General features: G+C 41.8%; 1 protein-coding gene across 6 annotated transcripts in view; it reads left to right on the forward strand.

Moving 5' to 3' along the window:
• The window catches only part of cacnb2a (calcium channel, voltage-dependent, beta 2a), a 52,270-nt gene that overhangs the window by 28,012 nt on the left and 3,048 nt on the right, over positions 1-21,210 (forward strand). For 4 of the 6 annotated variants that reach the window (XM_027019380.2, XM_035519661.1, XM_035519660.1 and 1 more), the window contains 9 exons: positions 7,115-7,234; positions 15,670-15,792; positions 15,900-16,036; positions 16,248-16,288; positions 16,942-17,063; positions 19,171-19,251; positions 19,575-19,633; positions 20,252-20,355; positions 20,996-21,147. In XM_027019380.2, coding sequence (XP_026875181.2) covers positions 7,115-7,234; positions 15,670-15,792; positions 15,900-16,036; positions 16,248-16,288; positions 16,942-17,063; positions 19,171-19,251; positions 19,575-19,633; positions 20,252-20,355; positions 20,996-21,147 — 939 coding nt within the window. Of the gene's footprint in view, positions 1-4,528; positions 5,461-7,114; positions 7,235-15,669; positions 15,793-15,899; positions 16,037-16,247; positions 16,289-16,941; positions 17,064-17,511; positions 17,529-19,170; positions 19,252-19,574; positions 19,634-20,251; positions 20,356-20,995; positions 21,148-21,210 lie in introns of those variants that run through there. The other 2 variants (XM_027019382.2, XM_027019381.2) reach the window with 2 other exon arrangements.

Consider the following 21,210-nt stretch of genomic DNA (forward strand, 5'->3'; position numbering starts at 1 on the left):
CTCAGACAGGAACCTAGCATTTCCTGCACTTTCTTAACAGTTTTTTTTCCCCTTCACCAAGAGTCTCTTGGGTGGGTGGGTGTGTGTGTGTGTGTGTGTGTGTGTGTGTGTGTGTGTGTGTGTGTGTGTGTGTGTGTGTGTGTGTGTGTGCGTGTGTGTGTGTGTGTGTGTGTGTGTGTGTGAGTGAGTGTGTGAGTGTGTGAGTGAGTGAGTGAGTGAGTGACCGACCATGAAGGCACCATTGCTAGGCTTTGATTGTCATAACTATAAAGCTTAGGCCTGTTAACATCTGGCCGGAACTAAATGGACTGACTAGAATGAAATATTGACACTCGTCATACACTCACACGCAGACACACAAACACATTGCATGCTCTAGTTTCAGTGTATGCTTGTAGATGCAGGGGCAGACTGAAAGCATTAGTTTTTTTCTTGCAGTTTGTCACACATGGAAACCTTCCTGTTTTTTGTTTTTTACTTTTTAAACACCTAACATTATTCAAAGGAAGTATGTTTTATACTATTTAGCTACATTTTCATTATACATCTAAATTAATACTGCTTTCCTATTGCTCAGATATCATATATCATAAATGCACTGCAAATTCATGGATGCTTTACAGTCAGAAAACACCTGAATTAAAATGACATGCTCTACATTTTATAAACGGAAATTCATAAACATGACGCAAAGTCAGAAAATGCATGCAACTCTAGAAATGCTCCAAACCCAGCCACAACATGACAGAAGTGTTCCTATACAGCACCTCACTGGTGGAAAGTAAGTTATGTCTGCTATAATTACCACAGCTTTATCACAGTCATACAACAAGTGAACCTCATTATGCATGATGCATAATGCTCCATGTCTCTTTGTAGTTACTGCTGCTAGGTTGAACAAGCTTTGCAAAAAGCTGTTAAAACCCCCATTCAGTCTTATGGGTGTACAGTTTGCATAGTGTTTTGTCACTGTGGTCTGAACTTAAAGTTAACATTTACCTATAGTGCATTTCATATTATAACTCATTCTTGGCCGAAATGCCTAAATTGTGGGTATGTTATTAGTTTCGACCATACCCTAACACGCACTTGGAATGGGTCTGTAAAACTTCCAAAGGAGCCAGTGCTGTGTACTCAGATAACATGCTTGCAACATTAACACTGCAAATAAACTTTGAGTAAGACCTTAATGCATAAAAATCTCAATTACATGACAACCATTTCCTGTCCTATTTTAAATGTAAATATTTTAACAGCACTGAGTTTCTACGGTGTCTCGTTAGATTGAAGGGGATTTTACCAACATTCTGTAAGGCTTGTCTAACCTAGCAACAGTAACTACCAAGCCCAAGTCCATCCACTGTTCTCTGGAAATACTTCCACTCTATTGTGTTTGGTTTTGTAACTTGTTTGGTTTTTCGAATCTGCATGAGCTGTCTTTACTTGTACTATGTCTATGAATTTGCAGCACATTTGTAAAAATGCAGAGCATTTCTTGTCATTTTGATTAAAGTGTGTTCTAAATTTGTACAGCATCCATGAATATGCAATGGGTTTGTAAAATGTAGCGCATGTGTTCTCATGATGATCATATCGACTTTTTTTATAGGGTTTTCTCAGCTACTAGTCACACACATTTAAATTACAGCTTTTAGTTTTGAATGATACATGAATATTTAAATTTGAAAAGAGGTGAAATACTGAACAATCCCGTGAATACAATTTTATTTGGTATCCTGAGGATATAGTCTGGTCCACGTTGAAAGACAGATAGCTTTGGAGAACCCTTAGTGACAGCTGTCAGAAAGGCTGTCCCAAATAGAGCATTGTTCCATTTAAAGATGTTCTGTCTTCCTCTGCGAGGGTTCTTGCTGTCCTAGAATATTGCGTTCTTACAATTTTTGTCCTAGAACATTGCAATATTCATTAATAGCAAGATCTCGGCTATGCACCAGTTACCTAGGATGGCTATGTACCACTTATCTGGGATAGTTGTTTCATAGTGCAAATATTTGAATAAGCTTAAGATAGCTGATTGAGAAAACTGAGCAACAATTCTGTGTGTGTGTGTGTGTGTGTGTGTGTGTGTGTGTGTGTGTGTGTGTGTGTGTGTGTGTGTGTGTGTAAAAGAGAGAGAGAGAGAGAGAGAGATAGATAGATAGATAGATAGATAGATAGATAGATAGATAGATAGATAGATAGATAGATAGATAGATAGATAGATAGATAGATAGATAGATAGATATCTTAGTACTCATGCCATGTAGGAAGGCTTATTGTTTAAGCGTACTTTCATATTTAGGAAGACATGAACAAATGTTTAAGGATCTTTAGGATTTTTTAATGGCTGCAATGCTAGCTTTCATGAATACTACCCAAACTTTCTGCTAAGTTCTGCCTCTCGTCCTCTAGAATTTAGTCCTGCTCACCTGATACAAGTCCTGCTCACCTGATACAAAAATGTTGAGAGATGTCTGAATACATCAGGTACAGGTGTTGGATTTGAGTTGGAACTAAACTCTGCTGGAAGGGGGATCTCGTAGCCATAGTAAAATATATGCAGATACCATTGTTTAATAATGATTTGTGGTATTTAATAGATGTGTGTGTGCATGTGTGTGTGTGTGTGTGTGCATGCATGCTGTGATGTGTTGTAGAGGACAGTGATATTGCCCAGGGTGTGGATTTGTGTATGTGTGTGGGTGACACTATGTGACTGGGTCAATATCTCTGGTTATCTGTACTGTGCAGCGGTCTATAGATAAAACTACAATATAACCTCTGGGTAAGACCAACACATCAGAAAGTATGAATGTGTGTGTGTGTGTGTGTGTGTGTGTGTGTGTGTGTGTGTGCGTGTGTGTATGGCTGTCCTGGGATCTAGTTTTTGTGAGCACTCAGTTAACCATTGTCATGCTGCTCAAGGGTATAGCTGTTCTGTGTCAGTTGAGTGTGTGTGCGTGTGTGTGTGTGTGTGTGTGTGCGCGTGTGTGTGCGTATGTACAGCTGCATTATGGGGGCAAATTAAAATTTCATTTGTCACATGAAGGTGCCCTAATACCTGAGCTGTGCTTGCTCTGTTGCGGTGTTGCCTATTTCTGCAGGTGACCATTCATGCCACCTTGTGCCTACGGCATCAAGGGAATTAACTAATGCTGATGACAGAGGAAAGGTTGAGATGATGTTTGGTAACACGTCTGTCTTCATCAAGCCTTCACGAAAATGTGCCCTGACATAGCATATTTTTTTTGATTTGGTAATTCATTCTCTACCATTCTCTCCTTCTGCTGTTCTTCTCCTTCTTTCTCTCTCTCTCTCTTTATACATCTATCTATAGTCTGTTTTTCCTCATTTAAATGATCCGTTTGCCTGTATTGTTATCCATGACCCCCATTTGCCCTTCCAGCCATTTGCATTTTATGCAGTGATGTTGCATTATTCAGGGCACATCTGAGGCAGTAGTTTTGCCCCCTGCTTAAAACTGTACCATGATATAAAGCCATAACCCGTAGGACTATGAACATAGACTAAGAAAGACATTTTAACGTTCAAGCATTTAACATGTGTTTAACACTTAAGTGTGGTCATGTTGTTCTGAAATTGTATATTGTGAGCTTCCAGCTGGTGAATATGTTAACTCATATATAAAAGTCTACTCATATTAGGAAATTCTGTTTTTTCTTCAAAAAAAAAAAATAAAATAATATAATAATAATTCAGAATTACATTTAAAAGTGCAGTAGCTAATTTGAAGTGTTTATTTATAAAAGACATTGCCATTTAAATTAGCATGAGAAACCAAATAATGTAATTTTCTGAGCTATATTCTGCAATAGTCTGATTGTCTGAGATTAAGTAATCTTAAAACTTTTTTAAAATTCATAAACAACCTCACACTTAAAAATTGTTCCCCTTTGTAGACAACTGTGCTAAAGTCACATGTAAATATGATAATTACCAAGTTTCTGAATAATTAATTATAAGATGAGAGACCAAGTTCATAGGAAGTGAGTCCTTGATCTTTGTTTTAAAACTAGTGTGGTAATCAGTTTATTCTGAATGATTCACAGTCTCCCTTCATTAACTTATCACGAGCTATTTTGGTCTCTCTCTCTCTCTCTCTCTCTCTCTCTCTCTCTCTCTCTCTCATGCTCACAAGGTCACAGGAGAGATTCTGCTGAACTTTCAACTGACAACAACAAAGTTAGGGAAGTGTGTTTGGTGGGGGGGGGGGGGTGTATTACGCAGGCATTCGTGTGACAGCCACGTGCCAAAGAAGGCAAATTCTTCAACACACTCAGATCGCATGTACACACAAACACACGCGCACAGATCACATGCACACGCAGTCAACCAAACATGCAGAGACATTAATCACAGGAGAGAAAGAGCAGATGGAGATCCTGTGATGAGCAGCAGAGAAGCGGGAGAGAGTGTGAGAGAGAGAGAGAGAGAGAGAGAGAGAGAGAGAGAGAGAGAGAGAGAGAGAGAGAGAGAGAGAGAGACAGGCAGAGGAAGGGAGCGAGGGAGGAGGCTGAGGGAAAGTGCAGGGCGAAAGCTAAAGAGAGACGAGAGAAGGCGTGAGAGAGAGGAAACAAGCAGAACGCGGACGGCGATGCTCAAACAGAGAGCAGGGGGCTCGAGACACGCGCGCGCGCAGACACACACGAACGCGCTGAGCACGGAAGGGGAGGACAGTAAGCGAGGCATCAGGCGCCGAGTCAGTCCCGCCGAGGGCGGATGACCGCCACACCTGGGAGCCCCAGCAGCAGCGGTAGCGCTAGGGGGAGGGCCGACCAGTCGCCTTCCCCTGCGATGAGCAGGGCAGGCCGGCCCACCCGCGTGGCGGCAGCGTGAGCAGCATCCTCCGCACCAGCCTCCCTCACTCAGCATGCGCTGGGAGGGTGAGCGCACGCGCTCCCGCGGAACTCTCGGTCCCCACGGCAACAGCAGCAGTACAGCCAGTGCTCCTAGCATTAGCAATAGCAGAGGCATCAGGTAGCACGTTAGGGCACTTTTAGGCGGTGTACTGCTAGTATCAAAAGGAGTAACCAGTTGTTGTAGTAGCTCGTAGCATGTTCATTGAGGTATTATTATACTTAGATCTGTAGATGTGTCTTGGATGACTTCTTGAATGCTAGCTACTGATAGTTAAGCACTCTAGGGAAATATAATGAACTGTTTTTAGTGACATTGGTAGTAGCATCAGTATCCTTGGTATCAAGTGTTAAAATGGCCTCAGATTTCGTTTAAACCTGTTATGGTAGTTCAGTCGTAGTTTTAGTGTAACACTGGGCAGCGTTTAGTACCGCCTGCTGTAACAGTGTGTTTAGTGATCAGCTGCGTTTGTGGTTGGTATGGTGAAGAGAGCAAATGCTCTAACCTTATTGGCTGATGAAGGCCTCCTGGATACGGCTGCTGAAAAGAGCAAAGGACGGTCGAGCCAACAACGAGATTGGTGTAAGAAACTCTATACTCTACTTTATGAGAGTGTGTTGAATCCCACAGTGTGTATGTGTGATGTGTTACTCGTGGACAGGATGGATGCTTGTCTTTGCCTTGTACTGTGTTGGCTATAATCAAGTATAATTATTCAGTGTAATTAGGTATTTATGTCTTAGGCTACAGCTGCCTAGTGTCTCTGAATCTCTTTGTAATATTAACCTGGATATAGAAAGAGTGTATAGCTAAAGTCATAAGACATTTTGGACACGTCAACATGCAGGTCAAGGGGAAACAGCAAACTGAGCAGCATGTATGGAAACATTTGAGTCTGAATCATTTCTGCGGATTTGACAGTTGTAATGGAGTTGGACAGTATGGCTTAGAATGTGTTCTAACACATCGTATTATAATATGAAATGCTGTGAAATATGTGTTACCAAATGAATTGAAAACAGATAGAAAACAGATGTGAGCGCTTGTGAATGCTCATTTCTTAATATGTGCCTGGGGCATATTCAGTGATGATCCATATGGCCCATAATGTACACAAACATTTATGTTAGATACATTTTTTTTTATTTTAGAGTTTCTGCGTAGTATTGTCTTGTTTAAAAAGAAATGCCAGACTAACATCAAGGTAACAAAGATGGTATCTTTTCAGTGGTCTTGTTACCCCTTATAGAATCCTTAGTTTTTGAATAAACCCTTTGATATGAATGCCACTTTGCATCCATTGTTATATTGTTTAATTTACATAGATTTATACTGAGAATCATCATTTCACCATTGCCACAGTGTGTGTGTGTGTGTGTGTGTGTGTGTGTGTGTGTGTGTGTGTGTGTGTGTGTGTGTGTGTGTGTGTGTGTGCATGTGTGTGTGCGTGTGCGTGTGTGTGTGTGTGTGTGTGTGTGTGTGTGAAAGAGAGAGTGTGCCTATGTTTGCGTTTATAAATACAACTACATTAATAGTCATACTGTATTTAAAACACCTTTCTGACTCCCACAAAGAGAAGGTCAGTGCTAATATGGTAGTTTAGTGAGCAAGGTCAATACAATAGCCTGGGAATTAAGGCTAATATGAAGTGTAGTTTTGTAGGTGGCCCAGATAAATGTAATGCAGACACAGAAAACCTCTGATATGAATACATGTTCACCCTCTCATTTGAATTTTAGCAGGTCTTGATTATTAATGTAATTGCATTATTTAATAAAAGATGCCATTTAGATTAACTATAAAAATTGGAACAAAATGAATAGTGACTTAGATATAACGTGGCATGAATAGTGGATTGGAGCCGGTCATCCCTGGCAGCATGGCAGGCCATAAGGAAAGAGCAGATCAGCACACCTGCTTCCTTAACCAAGGGCACACTGACGGAAGAGAGCGTGGGTGGACTTAGCCACATTTACTCTACCCATATGCTCCCAGAGCTGAGCAGGAGAGCAACAGTCCATCATCTTCCACCTCCAGTGAGGCCTCAGCTGTCTCATACCCGGCATTCACACTTCATGCCCGTCTCTAGTCCTTTGAACTAGAACTTCTGTCCTTTGTGGGTGCTAGTGGAGAACGTGTGTCTCTAACCACCCCACTTTCTTTGCCTGAACCGTTCTGCATTCTGTGTGCCGCCTGCGACCTGTTGCTAATGTTTGGCCCTCTGCTCTCACCGTAGGGTTCAGCAGACTCGTGCACCACTCGACCATCTGATTCTGATGTGTCCCTGGAGGAGGACAAAGAGGCCCAGCGCAGGGAGGCTCAGCGGCAGGCCCAGGCCCAGCTAGAGAAGGCCAGGGTTCGTCTCCATCTACCTACTTGTCTAACCACGTATCTCTACTGTATTCATTTGGTAGTGTTGTCTGTTCCTCTGTAACAATATCTAGACATATGTCTACATGCCTGTTGCTCTCTGTGTACCTGTCTGTCTGTCTGCCTGACTGACTGACATTTTGATCTGTTATCTGCTTCTGTTTGTGATAAGGAGAGACCTAAAATGACTATAATGATGAAGTATAATGCATCATCACACAGCCAGGGACAAGTATATGAGGATGAGGTGTGAAAGTGTCACACTTTGGCAGGAGTGTCAGAAGAGGGGAGGGACAGAAGACTGACCTGTTGTCTCTCAAGTGTTAGTAGTGTATTATGATCGATTATGCACCTGAAACTCCAGCCTAGACATAATGCTTGCTGCCCCTTCTGGGAATAATCCATAATTGTTTCACTCATTTCCCAATCTTTTTCTCTCACTCGCACACGGGGCAAAGCACATATCTCTGACCTTACCTGCTTGGCATTGCATCAGTGGGTCTTATTCTGTTTGACTGCTAGTTTTTCTCTACCTGCCATTCCTCTGGACCAAGTACGCTGCTTTGTACACAGGTAGATGTTGAGACAGACACGTATTCAACTACCAAGGAGATCATCCTACTATTTGCAGTCCGGGCTGGACGTCTTACCATTTTCCTTAGTTGCTTATATGAGCATATGTGCTTTTCTGCAGTGTTATTTTCATTAGAATTTGGCAACTGTTGCGTATTTCTACTGAATGAATGTCTTTTGTTTTACTTGGACACACACACACACACACACACACACACACTTAGAGTCCACATCACTTCTTATCAAGTTTCCTTAATCTGCTCAACTATAGTCAAAATTTCATGTACAGCTTTTAAGGTACAGCACAGAACAGTCTGTGAAGCTTACTCTGTTATACTGTTCCAGTCTGAGGGCATTTGATGTGGTGGGTAATTATGTGTCTAACTGGATATGTTGACTAGAGGAAACTGGGGCATCGGCCCAGCTGCCTTTCCCCAGCACAAGATGTGAAATCCATTTGTAGAGCTGTACAGTTTGTTTTTTAAGTGAAAGAGGCCAGTGTGGTCCTAAAAGTGTTCACCAAAGGACAAAACAAGGAGGAAATGATCTGGTTTTGGAGTCCCAAAATCCCCAGGCTAGAAAATCTGGCTTTTTTGTATCACTGGAGTCCCTCTGTTTCATTAGCTCATCATAGGGTGGGCATACTACCTCTGCTATATCCTGACCTTGACAGTCCAGTGAACCTCTGTGACTTTTATTTTGCTAGTTTGTTTTGAACGGCATTCTTCCCTGCAGGTTTATTCTAGTTTTCAGGTGTAGTCTCAACCTTAATGAGCATTCCTGTGAGTTTATACTTTGTGGGTTAAATTAGCATGCCTATGAGTTTATGCTTGGTGGGTCAGATTGAGCATGCCCATGAGTTTATACTTGGTGGGTCAGACTGAGCATGCCCATGAGTTTATACTTGGTGGGTCAGATTGAGCATGCCCATAAATTTATACTTGGTGGGTTAGATTGAGCATGCCCGTGAGTTTATACTGGGTGGGATAGATTCAGGTATATGTGCTATATACAGACCAAAAGTAGTTCAGGAGTAATGTTAGGAAGCACTGACCTGAAGTAATGTGGGATATGGCTGTGTTAAGTATACAATTTTTACATCTCCATTGATATTCTATGTTTCTGGGGCAAACTGAAACATTATCTTTCCCCTCTCTCTCTCTCTCTCTCTCTCTCTCTCTCTCTCTCTCTCTCTCTCTCTCTCTCTCTCTCTCTCTCTCTCTCTCTCTCTGTTCTTTAATTAGAAGTTGAGCTCTGATAATCTGCTATGGATTTTGCCCATTCCTGTAAAAAAGTTTTTGAATGATCATGTGTGTATGTGTATTTCTTTGTGCTAATTTGAATACCTTTTATTACAATGGCATTTACAATGCTTTACATCACTATCAGTGTACTTAGCCATTTTTGTATCACTTGTTTTAGATTACACACACACACACACACACACACACACACACACACACACACAGACTTTTCCTCAGTCATGCTTTCTTTTTTTCTCACTCTGACAGTGCTCTATTTTCTGTCTCTACTATGTTTTCTCCGGCATGTTAAATTTAGCTCTGGCCATCAATCTCTTATGAAAAATGCAACAGACACATAAATATTCATGGCAAGGCCAGATGTCCTCCAGCCTATAAGCACGAGGACAGGAATAAAAAATTATTCATTATCCATGTTTGTACAGGGAAACAGCCATAAGTTTCCTAAACATGTATCAAAACACATGCATTTGTGCACAGAGACACATATACACACGTCATAAATTAAGCCAAAAGCACTCCAAGACTGTAATTACCAAGTTATTTATCATGAATATGAGCCCATGGCTTTGCTTCACTGATCATGAAAATTTCAACAAGAAAGTATAATGATATATAAGCATGTTGTGGATGCCATATTACCATCTTTTTTCAGTTTTTGACCTTGTGAATGAACCTAGTTTATTCGGAATGTATTATTTATGGATGTGAATGGAAGGATGGAAAGATCTGATCCCCTTTCTCTCTCTCTCTCTCTCTCTCTCTCTCTCTCTCTGTCCTCTGCACTCATACGTGCACACAGTGATCTCACTCCTTCATGCTGTCTTTCTCTGTGTGCGTGGTCAATAAGGCATACATTCTGGAAGCATGTGTTGCATAACAGATGGCCTGTTAGAAAAGTAAAGGCATGTAGAAAGAGTGAGTGGACATTGTGGTGGCAAGGTGGAAAAAGTAATACAGGAATATACATGAAAAATCATGTTATATTATTGTTTCGCAATAAGAATCATAAGTTATATTATTGTACGTTTATTGGCAACTATTGACTGTTATTTCAGTAGCCAGGAAATTCATTTGAAGGTGATATATGCATTTGATTGCTGGGAATAGGGTATTTGTTAAGCAATAGACATTGAAGAAAGGAAAGGAGCTGATAACAGCAGTCTTCACCAGTCATCCACAGCAGAAAAGGTTGTGATATGTGTGTGTATGATGCATTAGCAGGCCACCATCACTCATGCCGGTACTGGACACAATGTCCTCTGTTTGGCATACCTATAATTCATTTGTGTTTGTGTGTGTGTGTGGGGGGGGGGGGGGTGGATATATGTGGGTGTGGTGGACCATGCTGTGGATGTTAATGACATTGAGCTGCCATGCTGATCATGCCTTACTCCTGATTCCCCCTCCCTTAGTCATACACACACACACACACACACACACACACACACACACACACAATTAATTTATTTATTACACACACTGTTCTTTTGAGACTGAGCATTAATAGCAGATTAATATATTAGAGCTTCATATTGTTTTGTCAGACCATCACTATCACTGTCACTGTTTTGCAGTGATTTATAGTCAGAATGATACCACAGTAGTGCTGAGTATGGCTGCTGCAGCATTGCAAGCTTCCTCTACATGTAGTAATATTTTGCTTATTGTGTTTTTAATCTGCTTTTTTGCATTCAGTGTCATAAGCACCTTTGTATACGACCGACAAACATGTCTGGATATCAGACCAGATCACTCACCAAAAACTAAACTTTGAGTTTTTCAGTGCTGATCCATTGTTTGCGAATAGTGGATTCACATCATTAATTGTTGCTGCGTGGCTGAGTAAGCGAAACAGACACCTGAAAAGGGGCAGGAGAGCCTAAACAGCACATAAACTGTCCACCAATACCCAGCATACTACTCATGAATGCACAGTCCTTGGATAACAAACTCAGTGAACTAAGGGCACAGATTTCATTCCAGCAAGAAACAAGGGACTGATGCATAATATGCCTCACAGGAAAATAGATGTTTGAGGATATACCTGATCAAGCCAATGAACTCATGGAAAACAGGCAAAAGCATGGGAGGTGGTTTATGATCTCTGATCATCAGCGCTTGGATCAGAAGATCAAACATACCATTGAGTCTCTGCTTTTTATCTTGGATACACCACTGTAGCTACTGAGAGAGTTTTCAGGAGTTGTTGCCACCATGGTGTACATACCCCCATAGGCCGACGTTGACCTGGCATTTGGGAAACCGTACGAGGCTGTTAACAGGCAGGAAGCCGCACACCCTGAGGCTGCCATCATTGTTGTTGGGGACTTTAACAGGGCAAACTTGAGGAAAATTTCTCCCAAATATTACCAACACATCAACTTCAACACATGGAAACACCAGACACTAGACCACTGCTACACCACCTTCTGGGAAGCATACAAAGGCCTACCCAATCCTCCATTTGGCAAATGAGATCACTCCTTCATCCTACTCCTGCCCGCTTATAGGCAGAAGCTGAAGAGGAAGGCGCCCACCATCAAGTAGGTCAGATACAGACAGTCGCAATGCTTCAGGACTGTTCTGATCATGCAGACTGGGGGTGTTCGAAATATTCTCAATAACACTGAAGAGTGCATAGGTGATGTTGTACCCTCAAGAACAATCCATGTTTACCCAAACCAGAAACCGTGTCTCAGTAGTGAAGTGCGCAAAGCACTGATCGCACAAAGTGCTGTTTTTAAGTCCAGTAACATGGTGGACTATAAAAACGACAGCTATGCTCTCCTAAAGACCAGTTCAAGATCAGTTCAATGTCACCAATACAAAGAGTATGTGGCTGGGACTGAACAATATAACAGACTTCAAGGGGAAAACACGCCACATGACTACCACCACCACCTCACTCCCAGATGAGCTAAATACCGAACTAAATACATGTTTCGACTTAGGTCACGCTGAGACCTGTGAATGAGACCATGCTGCACCGAGGCAAAGTCTCTCACTATCTGTCTATATGCACAGATCCTTTCAGATAATATAGACCTGCGAAGCAGCCGGATCAGACAGCATCACCCGACATACGCTTTAAGTACGCACAGATGAGCTAGCTTGAGTAACAACTGTCTGTGGTTCCAATGTGTTTCAAATTGGCCACTATCATTCTGGTACAAGACAAACATTGTAATCTGTCTCAATGACTGATCTAACCTTTTGTTGCTCTAACCTCCATCATAAGCAAGAGGTTTGAGAGAGGCTGGGTAGAGAATCCATCTGCACCTCAGTTCCTGCCACCATGGATCTTTCACAGTTTGCCTACTAAGAGAACAGATTCACTGATGATGCCCCAGCCCTGACAACGCATACTGCCCTTTCATATCTGAACAAGAACACATATACGAGGAAGCTGTTTGTGGTTTTTAGCTCTGCATTCAACACCGTAGTCCCCTCAGTCCTTGACAGGAAGCTACGTGCTCTAGGTCTGATCATTTCTCTGTACAGCTGGAAACTGAACTTCCTGTTAGGCCGTCGCCAGGTGGTAGGAATGGACGGCTCCATCTCCTCCTCGCTGAGTCTCAATTCAGCAGCCACTCAGGGAGCTCTGACCTCTCCTGTGCTCCATGACTGCACAGCCACACACAGCTTCAAAGCCATCACATTTGCCAATGACAGCAGTGGTCTGATCTCGGATGAGGTCAAGGCAGCCTACAGAGAGGAGGTCACTTCCCTGTGGTGCCATGAGAATAACCTCTCACTCAACAGCAACAAGACCAAGAAGCTGATAGCGGACTTTAGGAAGCAGGAAATGGAGCGCATGCCCAGCACAATCGATGGAACTTTAGTAGAGAGGCTCATAAGAGACCCCGCCCACCCAAGGCACGGTATCTTCTTGCTGCTATCATCTGGCAGGTGATTCAGAAGCATACAAACTAGAACCAGCCTGTTCAGGGACAGTTCATCAGCACTCTCATATACTTACGCTCACACAGACAAGCCCACACTCTCCTTTAATCGACCCCCATTACTCTTTATAGACAATGTCAATAAACAGCATAGACAATAATATGTAATATCTAATGAAAATTCAACACACTACAACTACTGCCACTCCACTCACGTCTACATACAGTGTATGTATGATGAATGCCTGATGTGTGTAAGAAATGCGTATGAATAGTGTGTAGGAAAATATCTGTACCCTTCCTATCTTTTTGTATTTTTCCCCTCTAGAAGATATACATAGTATAATCATATATACATTTATGTTATTATTTTTCACTAAAATGTAAGAGGTAAGCACCTAAGCTTTTGACTCACCTTACTCCTATGTGAGACATAAAATAAAATTGATTTGATAAACTGCACTTTAATGTAAATTCCTACTTTCTACCAACCTTTATGCTAACATGATCAGGTGAAGAGGGGTCTTTGGACAGTGATCATCCTTTTCCTACATGTACAGATTATTGTAGGAAAGTGTTAAGTCATTTGGTCTAATTCCTACTGAAGCTTCTGTATTCTTCAAGCTTCTCATAAAACAATCTATTATCCTTCATGTCAGCTGTTTGTAGTACTGAAGTCCTCATTTTATCAGGATGTGTAATGTGTTACAGCAGTAATGGGATTCTGACAAAACCAATAACAAAACAAGTGAGTGAAGGCAAGGAATCAGGTATGGCTCTGTTACCGGTCACGTTACTGAAGCTATTTTGAAGATACTGTTGCTTCAGTATCTGCCACAGCCAACTGTTGCTCTCGTCTTCTTGGGCACCTTCACATTGGGCTAACGTGTTGCATTATTCTGATATCACACCCTTTGTTGCTTCCATGATCATGTAAGGTAGAGGGAGATGAGGCAGGACAAGCAGTGTTTACTAAAGGTAATCCAAAACTCCACAAAATGGTCCGGAGCAGGGCATGTCCACACCCTTGTGGGAGCAGCATGTAGGAATCACATCCTCTAGAGACCAAGGTGTGGTGGTGTTGGAATCAGGAGGCAGGGACGTGTCTTCCATGCCAAAAGTGGGAAACAATGCAGCAACTTCCACACCTAAGACGCGAGACACAGGTCCAGAAACAGGCACAGAGACCCCTGGGTCCTCCCCAAGGCCTGTCTCCCCCATGTAGGGGGAGCTAGACCCCGAGGCACAGAACCTCCTCTGGAGGATGACTGGGCATCTAGTGTGGCCAGGACTGCATGCAGTGGGGCAGAGCCAGCCAGGACTGCTAGCATTGGGGTTTGAGAGGTGGTCAGGTTTAATCAGGACTGAACATGGGCATTAGGGTTGGACAGGGAGCTGGGAGCAACAGGCATCAGGGCTGAAGAGGTGACAGAGATCGCAAACAGCTGGGAGTGCACATGTAGCGTTGGAATAGTTCTTTGGCCCTAATAGAGAATCAGAGCAGTCCAGCAAAAGGGATAGAAAACCATGTCAGGTTTCTGCCACTTTGTTCCCCTGCACAGTTTCTTCCCATTCTCTAGACTCCCCGATGAGTGCTCCCTTAATCAAAGATAGACAAACTTTGGCCTTAAAATAGCACTGCCACCAAAGATAAAAATCAGTGCACCAACCTGGATTCCTGTGGTAGACATAAGGGATTTCTTCAACCTACAATGAGCCCTTGGTCTCTCCGGGCATGAAGGAAATTACTCTTCCCAGTAAGGCAACACTGGAGCTGACTAAACTGGTATTTCAGAGTTTTGCTCCAATGATAGAGCCATAAACAGGGCTGTTGCTCACTCACTGTGTCTTTTTTCAGTCTGTCATTCTGTAACACGGAGGAAGGCCAGGCAGGATGCAAGTTAAACAATGTTTATTAAGGGTAATCCAATACTCATTATCCATAAAACAGTCTTGGGTCGAGTTGCCAGGATATTGAGAAGCAAAACTAGAATACATAACAAACCCAGCAGGGAAAAATCCAAGAAACACAGAACATGAGAAGACTTACAACTAATGATTGACTATGGCTACTAAGGCAGGAAAACACAGGATATAAATAAATATAATAATTAAGGGAAATTGTACTGCAGGTGAACACCAGGAAGGAAGGGCGGTGGCAAAACGAAGACATAAACAAAAACAAATTACAAGGCACTTAGCACCATGGGAACCATAAGGCCCAAGTGGGGAAACCATGTCAGTTTAGCTCTTAAAATGTTTGTACCGTGTTGGTTGTTTAGCTCTTTTAGGTTTGGTCACTTTATCCACTAGCTAGCAGATAAAATGCTTAGTAGCTAAAAAGATTGGCTGTTGGCATCTTTTAAAAATTCCACGTTGTCTTAGAACCAGGAGCATGTTAACAATGTTAATGTCAACAGTCACTAATGGCTGTTTTTTTAAGGGCTTTAAAAAAAAAATCTAATCGCAATGTAGCAACCTCAATTCATGTCTAATCATAAAATTTGTTGCCTAAATGCTGCTGTTATATGTTTTATGCTGCTGTATTGCTACAGTTTTGATTCAAGAGATTGATTCAGATTCTCATTCTGAATGATTCAGAATATACTGAAAAAGCAGGTCCTCATCAATTTTCTTCTTCTCCTTTCTGTTGACATGTTATGTCTCCCCACCCTGAACAGATGAGACCTGTAGCGTTTGCCGTTCGGACAAACATTGGTTACAACGCTAGCCCCAAGGATAATGCCCCCGTGCCTGGAATGGCAATCTCTTTTGAACCTAAAGATTTTCTACATGTTAAAGAGGTCAGCCATGAAAACACATATGCTTGGATATGTTATTAATGATGGTGATGATGACTATGATAATGATTGGCTGTGTCTTTGAGCTGATGGATCTCTGTGTATTGCAGAAATATAATAATGAGTGGTGGATTGGTCGCTTGGTGAAAGAGGGGTGTGACATCGGTTTTATCCCCAGTCCAGTGAAGTTAGAAACTGCGAGCACGTACCAGGAGCCAAAAGCAAAACCAAACAGATTGCTCCCCAGGTACACGCAAACAAACACGCGCACACACGTGCACACACACGCACGCATCCGTACTCTATATGTGTTTCTGTAGATTTCTTGCTTTGCTTTTTCTGCATTAATGCTTATCCCTGCACCCTACCAGAGTGAAATATGTCACTATCTTGCTCTCTTCCCATTCTCTTTCTCTCTCTTTCTCTCTCTCTCTCTCTCTCTCTCTCTCTCTTTGTAGTAAATCCTTGGCCAATATAGCACAGCTGGCTCAAAACTCTCGTAAGTCTTTTATTTCCTACTACCTACAAGTTACCAACTACACCTCTGTACTTTATCATTCAGATAAACCTAATGAATGTCATTGACTTATTTAACATAAAGATTTAGAATGTCATATGCGAATGTTTTTTATGCATGATCAAGCTAAATGAGCAGTTAAGTTCTGAATGTTGAAAACAGGTTCTACATTTGATGCTACCATTGGCATGCTATTAAAAATATCTTGAGTGACAGACTTAAAGACTAACTTCAGAGTGTCCTGCAGGTTAGTTTAGCTGACTCTAGTTTGTCTCAGAATACAGCAGCCACTTGTGTGCACATGGGTGTATCTGGAGTCGCTGAACTTCCAGCTACATGGGTAACATTTTGAAATAAGTGTGTTTTTTTCAAGCCACAATGTTTCAACATGTTTTAGTCACCTGATTTTGAAAATAACATGCATGCCGTGATTTATATTGTCTTTTTATGTGGTTTAATTTCACGTTTGCTCATCTATGCTGCAAAATGAATAGAATCCTCCAGTGAACACCGATGTGTTCGATTCTGGTATATCCGCGGGTGCCTTTTGTGCCTTCCTTTTTCGAGCCCCATATGTAACTGTGTGTGTGTGTGTGTGTGTGTGTGTGTGTGTGTGTGTGTTGCCGTGGACATAGACGCTGCCAGCTTAGACCCAGAGGAGCCTGACCCTCCTCCCCTGCAGCGCTCCCCCAAAGCCAGCCCCAACCCAGTTATATCCCCCTTAGCCCGCGAGAAACGAATGCCCTTCTTTAAGAAGGTAACCAGGGCCACGGCTCTGCCCCCCACCAGACTCTGTGCTCGTTCGTCCGGCTGTGCATGGCACATGAGTTGTGCAGCGTCATGCAGAGCCCTGCCTGCCTCTCTGTCTGTCTGTCGTCCATATGTCCACGCCAGAGCCATAAGCATGCTCGCTTGGTCGTAACCACTTGTTTTTTTTCCCCTTTACTATTCTTCTTTCTCTCCCTCTCTCTCTCTCTCTCTCTCTCTCTCTCTCTCTCTCCCTCTCTCTCTCTCTCTCTCTCTCTCCCTCTCTCTCTCTCTCTCTCCCTCTCTCTCTCTCTCTCTCCCTCTGCTCTGTTCCCTCTTCTTTTTCCTTTTTCTGCCTCTCTCTCTACCACTAAATCTTTTCACTTCCTTTCTGTCTCTCTCTCTCTCTCTCTCTCACCCTTCCTCCCTGCTTCTCTCTCATCGCCTCTCCTAAGCAGCACAGAAGCAGAAGTCGGTAAGTTAGGCCTGCTCTAAGGCCTTGCAGGCCTGTTGGGCCTACAAGGCTCCAGTAGTGTCTTTCTTTACATGGCTGTGTGTTTCTTCCCATTTCAATAACCTTTGTTAACTAAGCTTTGCTTTAATCTGTGTGTGTGTGTGTGTGTGTGTGTGTGTGTGTGTGTAATACAATGAATGGGACCTCAGTGCGTGCTTTATTTTATCACTTGTTTCACATCATAGTATTTTAAATGTATTAAAGCCTTTAGTATACATTTTTATTATTTATTCTTTATTTTATGTTATGAGAGTCCTGAGTTAAATGGTTTCTTATATAAAACAGCAATCTAATATTGCAATAAAAGAATTATCCACAAGTATTTTTTAAATCAAATTAAGACATTTGATGTGTATGCGCACATGTGTGTGTTCATTCCTTCAGTACTGCTCAGTAGACCAATCAATCACTTTGACTAGAGTTCCCATTCATAAACTAATTGTGCTATATTTACCCAGTCCTTGGTTAATTTTGTCATGCTGGAATAAAACTTTTTGTACCTTGTAAATGTATGAGAAATATGTATTGGTCTGTACTACATTTATTTTCAAGATATTCATGTTCACTCATGTTCACTCAAGTATTTTGCTGAGAGATTTAGATTTTGTCACATTTACTGTTTCACAATGAAGCAAGATCAGTGAACACACCAAGAAAGAATTATCCTTCATAAATATTATTTTTAGAAGTTATTATTTAGTAGGGAACTCCCAAGTGTTTCATATATGTTCCATAATTATTATGTCATATTTAATCTAACATAATTATTTCTTTAGCCTCTGAAGAGGGACTCCATGGTTGTTACAGATAACTGTGTCAGTATCACCCAGTTAATTATTCTGATCCAATTACAGACGGAGGCATTAGTTTATAACTGCCACTGAAGACTAAATTCAGTCACAGAATATTAATGAAATGTTTCACAAATGTTGTTTTAATTGAGAACAGTGTCAGTGAAGTGTGGAATCATTGCTTCATTGACTACTTACTCTCCCTCATGGCACATTTACATAAATCAGACTCTCATGCTAGAGAAGATTTGGTTTATGTTTGTGCCTCTTGCAAAAGTACTTGTGATAGACTGTTCTTCATCACTGAACTTTGAGAGTAAAAAAAGTATTCACTAGTTAATCTCTACAAACAGCATAACACAGACACCTAGCTAGGAATCTGTTTAACATTTTATAGAAGTGAGTTGTGAAGTTATTTTTATGTCTGGAAAACTTTTTTTCCTCTCAAAGGAAGAAACCCTCAGCTATACACTCTGTAGTATTTTTCAGCATTTGTTGTGCCTCAGTCCGGCACATGTTCAGCACATGTTTCAGTTTGCCTTAATCCAGCACTCCTGAGCCAACTCAACACCTTATCCTACAGGAGTTGGGTCATGTGTGTTCAGGACAGGGAAAACTTCAGCAATGTACAGATCATGGTTTCTAATAGATTGGGGCTAGGAAACACTGATATATTATCTGTGTGTGGTTTTGTGTTTTATCTAGCAAAATAGGGTGTGGTAGTTTATGTGTCTTGCGTGGTGGGGCAGGGGAGCTTGGACTGTTCACCAGAGTGTGAGAGAGAATGACATGTGTTTTCCGGCACCCTGCAGACGGAGCACATTGCCCCATATGACGTGGTGCCCTCCATGAGGCCTGTGGTCCTGATCGGACCCTCACTCAAGGGTTATGAGGTCAGATGCACCCACTGTGACTATAAATCAGATGCCATAAACTTGCATCAAATTAGCTCACTTGAAATTAGATTTCCAGTGATTCTGTGGAGCAGCTTGGTGTTTTTCTGGCCACATCCATTAATTGTATGCCTTCAGACCTAGTTATGAACCACACATAGGGCAGCATACTATGTTATATATTATTGTTAGATATAAAAAAAAATATTTTTTAAGGTTTTATGTTTGTGGTAGTAGTGTAATGTACTGAGATCTTCATATGGTGATGTTCTGTATATGTGAATCAGGCATATTTACATGTGTATCTTGGTTTCTTCTTACAGGTGACAGATATGATGCAAAAAGCACTATTTGACTTTCTGAAACGAAAATTTGAGGGGAGGTAAAAGCTGAAAATCTTTCCCTCTTTCTCCCTGTCCCTATGTCTAGTAGCCTTGTCCTCATCCGTCCTTCTCTGGGTTAGTTTATGCGTTAGTGTGCACGCGAAGCTCCTTTAAATAGTCTCGTCTCATTGCCTTAATTGGCCATGCTGGGCCATAAGCAGCCGGACCGCATGCGTGCGCACGCCCGCTCCTGGCTGGAACAGGTCCAGCACTGAACCCAGCTGCAGTACAGAAGCACACCGCATGGCCACATTTGCACTGCAGCTACTACAGTTACAGATGAGGAGATTTTGGCACTCTTCCCATGCACTAAATGTTTTGCATATAACAAAGTTATATTTTAGTGACCAAATTTCAGGCCAAAACACTTTTGAAAACACAATGAAAGCATAAAACACGTCATAAAAGATCATTTACTGAAGCACAAAATACGTGCGCAGATTAGTGGCTGTAATTCTCGAATGAGCTACTCCTTTTTCCTCTCAATTATATGTACCTGGGTACATCAGTTGTTTTGCTGACACACTTCAGTTATTTTTTTCCTCTTGTTGAATTATGTGTGAAAAGTAATTTTCTTCATGTGCTCATTTGGGTCTTCTCTCTCTCTCCTTAACCAGGATATCAATCACTAGGGTGATGGCAGACATTTCTCTGGCCAAGCGCTCTGTTCTCAATAACCCCAGTAAACATGCCATCATTGAACGATCCAGCACCAACCTAGGTCAGTGCATTTGTGTTGTGAGGGTGTGTGCACTTCCATTTAGATTCATGTTTTGACTTGAACATTTCTGTAATGTGTGTAAATTCTGTGCAGAATGGTCAAAGGCATTATTAATGGGTTTTTTGTTTGTTTTCATTTTCATTTTGTTTGGGTGCATTTAAGGAGATTTCTTAAGAACATAACGAAGACATGAAAGTAGAGTTTAAGATCAGTTCAAGGGTTCAGGGGTTTAAGATCAGAGTCAGCGGCAGGGCCTTAGAGTCTTTGAGAATGACAGACAAGGAGACCAAGAAGCTTGTTATGATTGTTAGTTTGGCTTGATTAATGAGGCATGATTAAGATCAAAGACATTCTTACAGCCTGACCTTCTGATTGCACTCTAAGTAATCTCTTTTACAATCGCCATTCAACACCGGCCCCACAAACACACACACACACACACGCATGCTTACTTAGAAGCCTGAAATCTGACATGTAATCATTGAAAATGCATAGTCAGATAGGACCTTTACACGCTCTGGGCTCAGACAATTAAGAATTCCAACAGTGAAAATAATAAATAGCCTGAATAACTTGACAAAATGACTCACTGAGGTTCCACACTCCTCACCTTGTGTGTGTGTGTGTGTGTGTGTGTTAGCTGAGGTACAGAACGAGATTGAGAGGATCTTTGAGCTGGCACGGACTCTGCAGTTAGTAGTTCTGGACGCTGACACCATAAACCATCCAGCTCAGCTGAACAAGACTTCACTTGCTCCAATCCTTGTCTACGTCAAGGTCTCCTCAGCAAAGGTGCGCAGACACACAGCACTTACTCTTTGCTCTTCATTTTGTTCGTTCATGTCTCTTTCTCAC

Source organism: Electrophorus electricus, chromosome 19 (genome assembly GCF_013358815.1).
Source record: "Electrophorus electricus isolate fEleEle1 chromosome 19, fEleEle1.pri, whole genome shotgun sequence".
NCBI classification, from domain to species: domain Eukaryota; kingdom Metazoa; phylum Chordata; class Actinopteri; order Gymnotiformes; family Gymnotidae; genus Electrophorus; species Electrophorus electricus.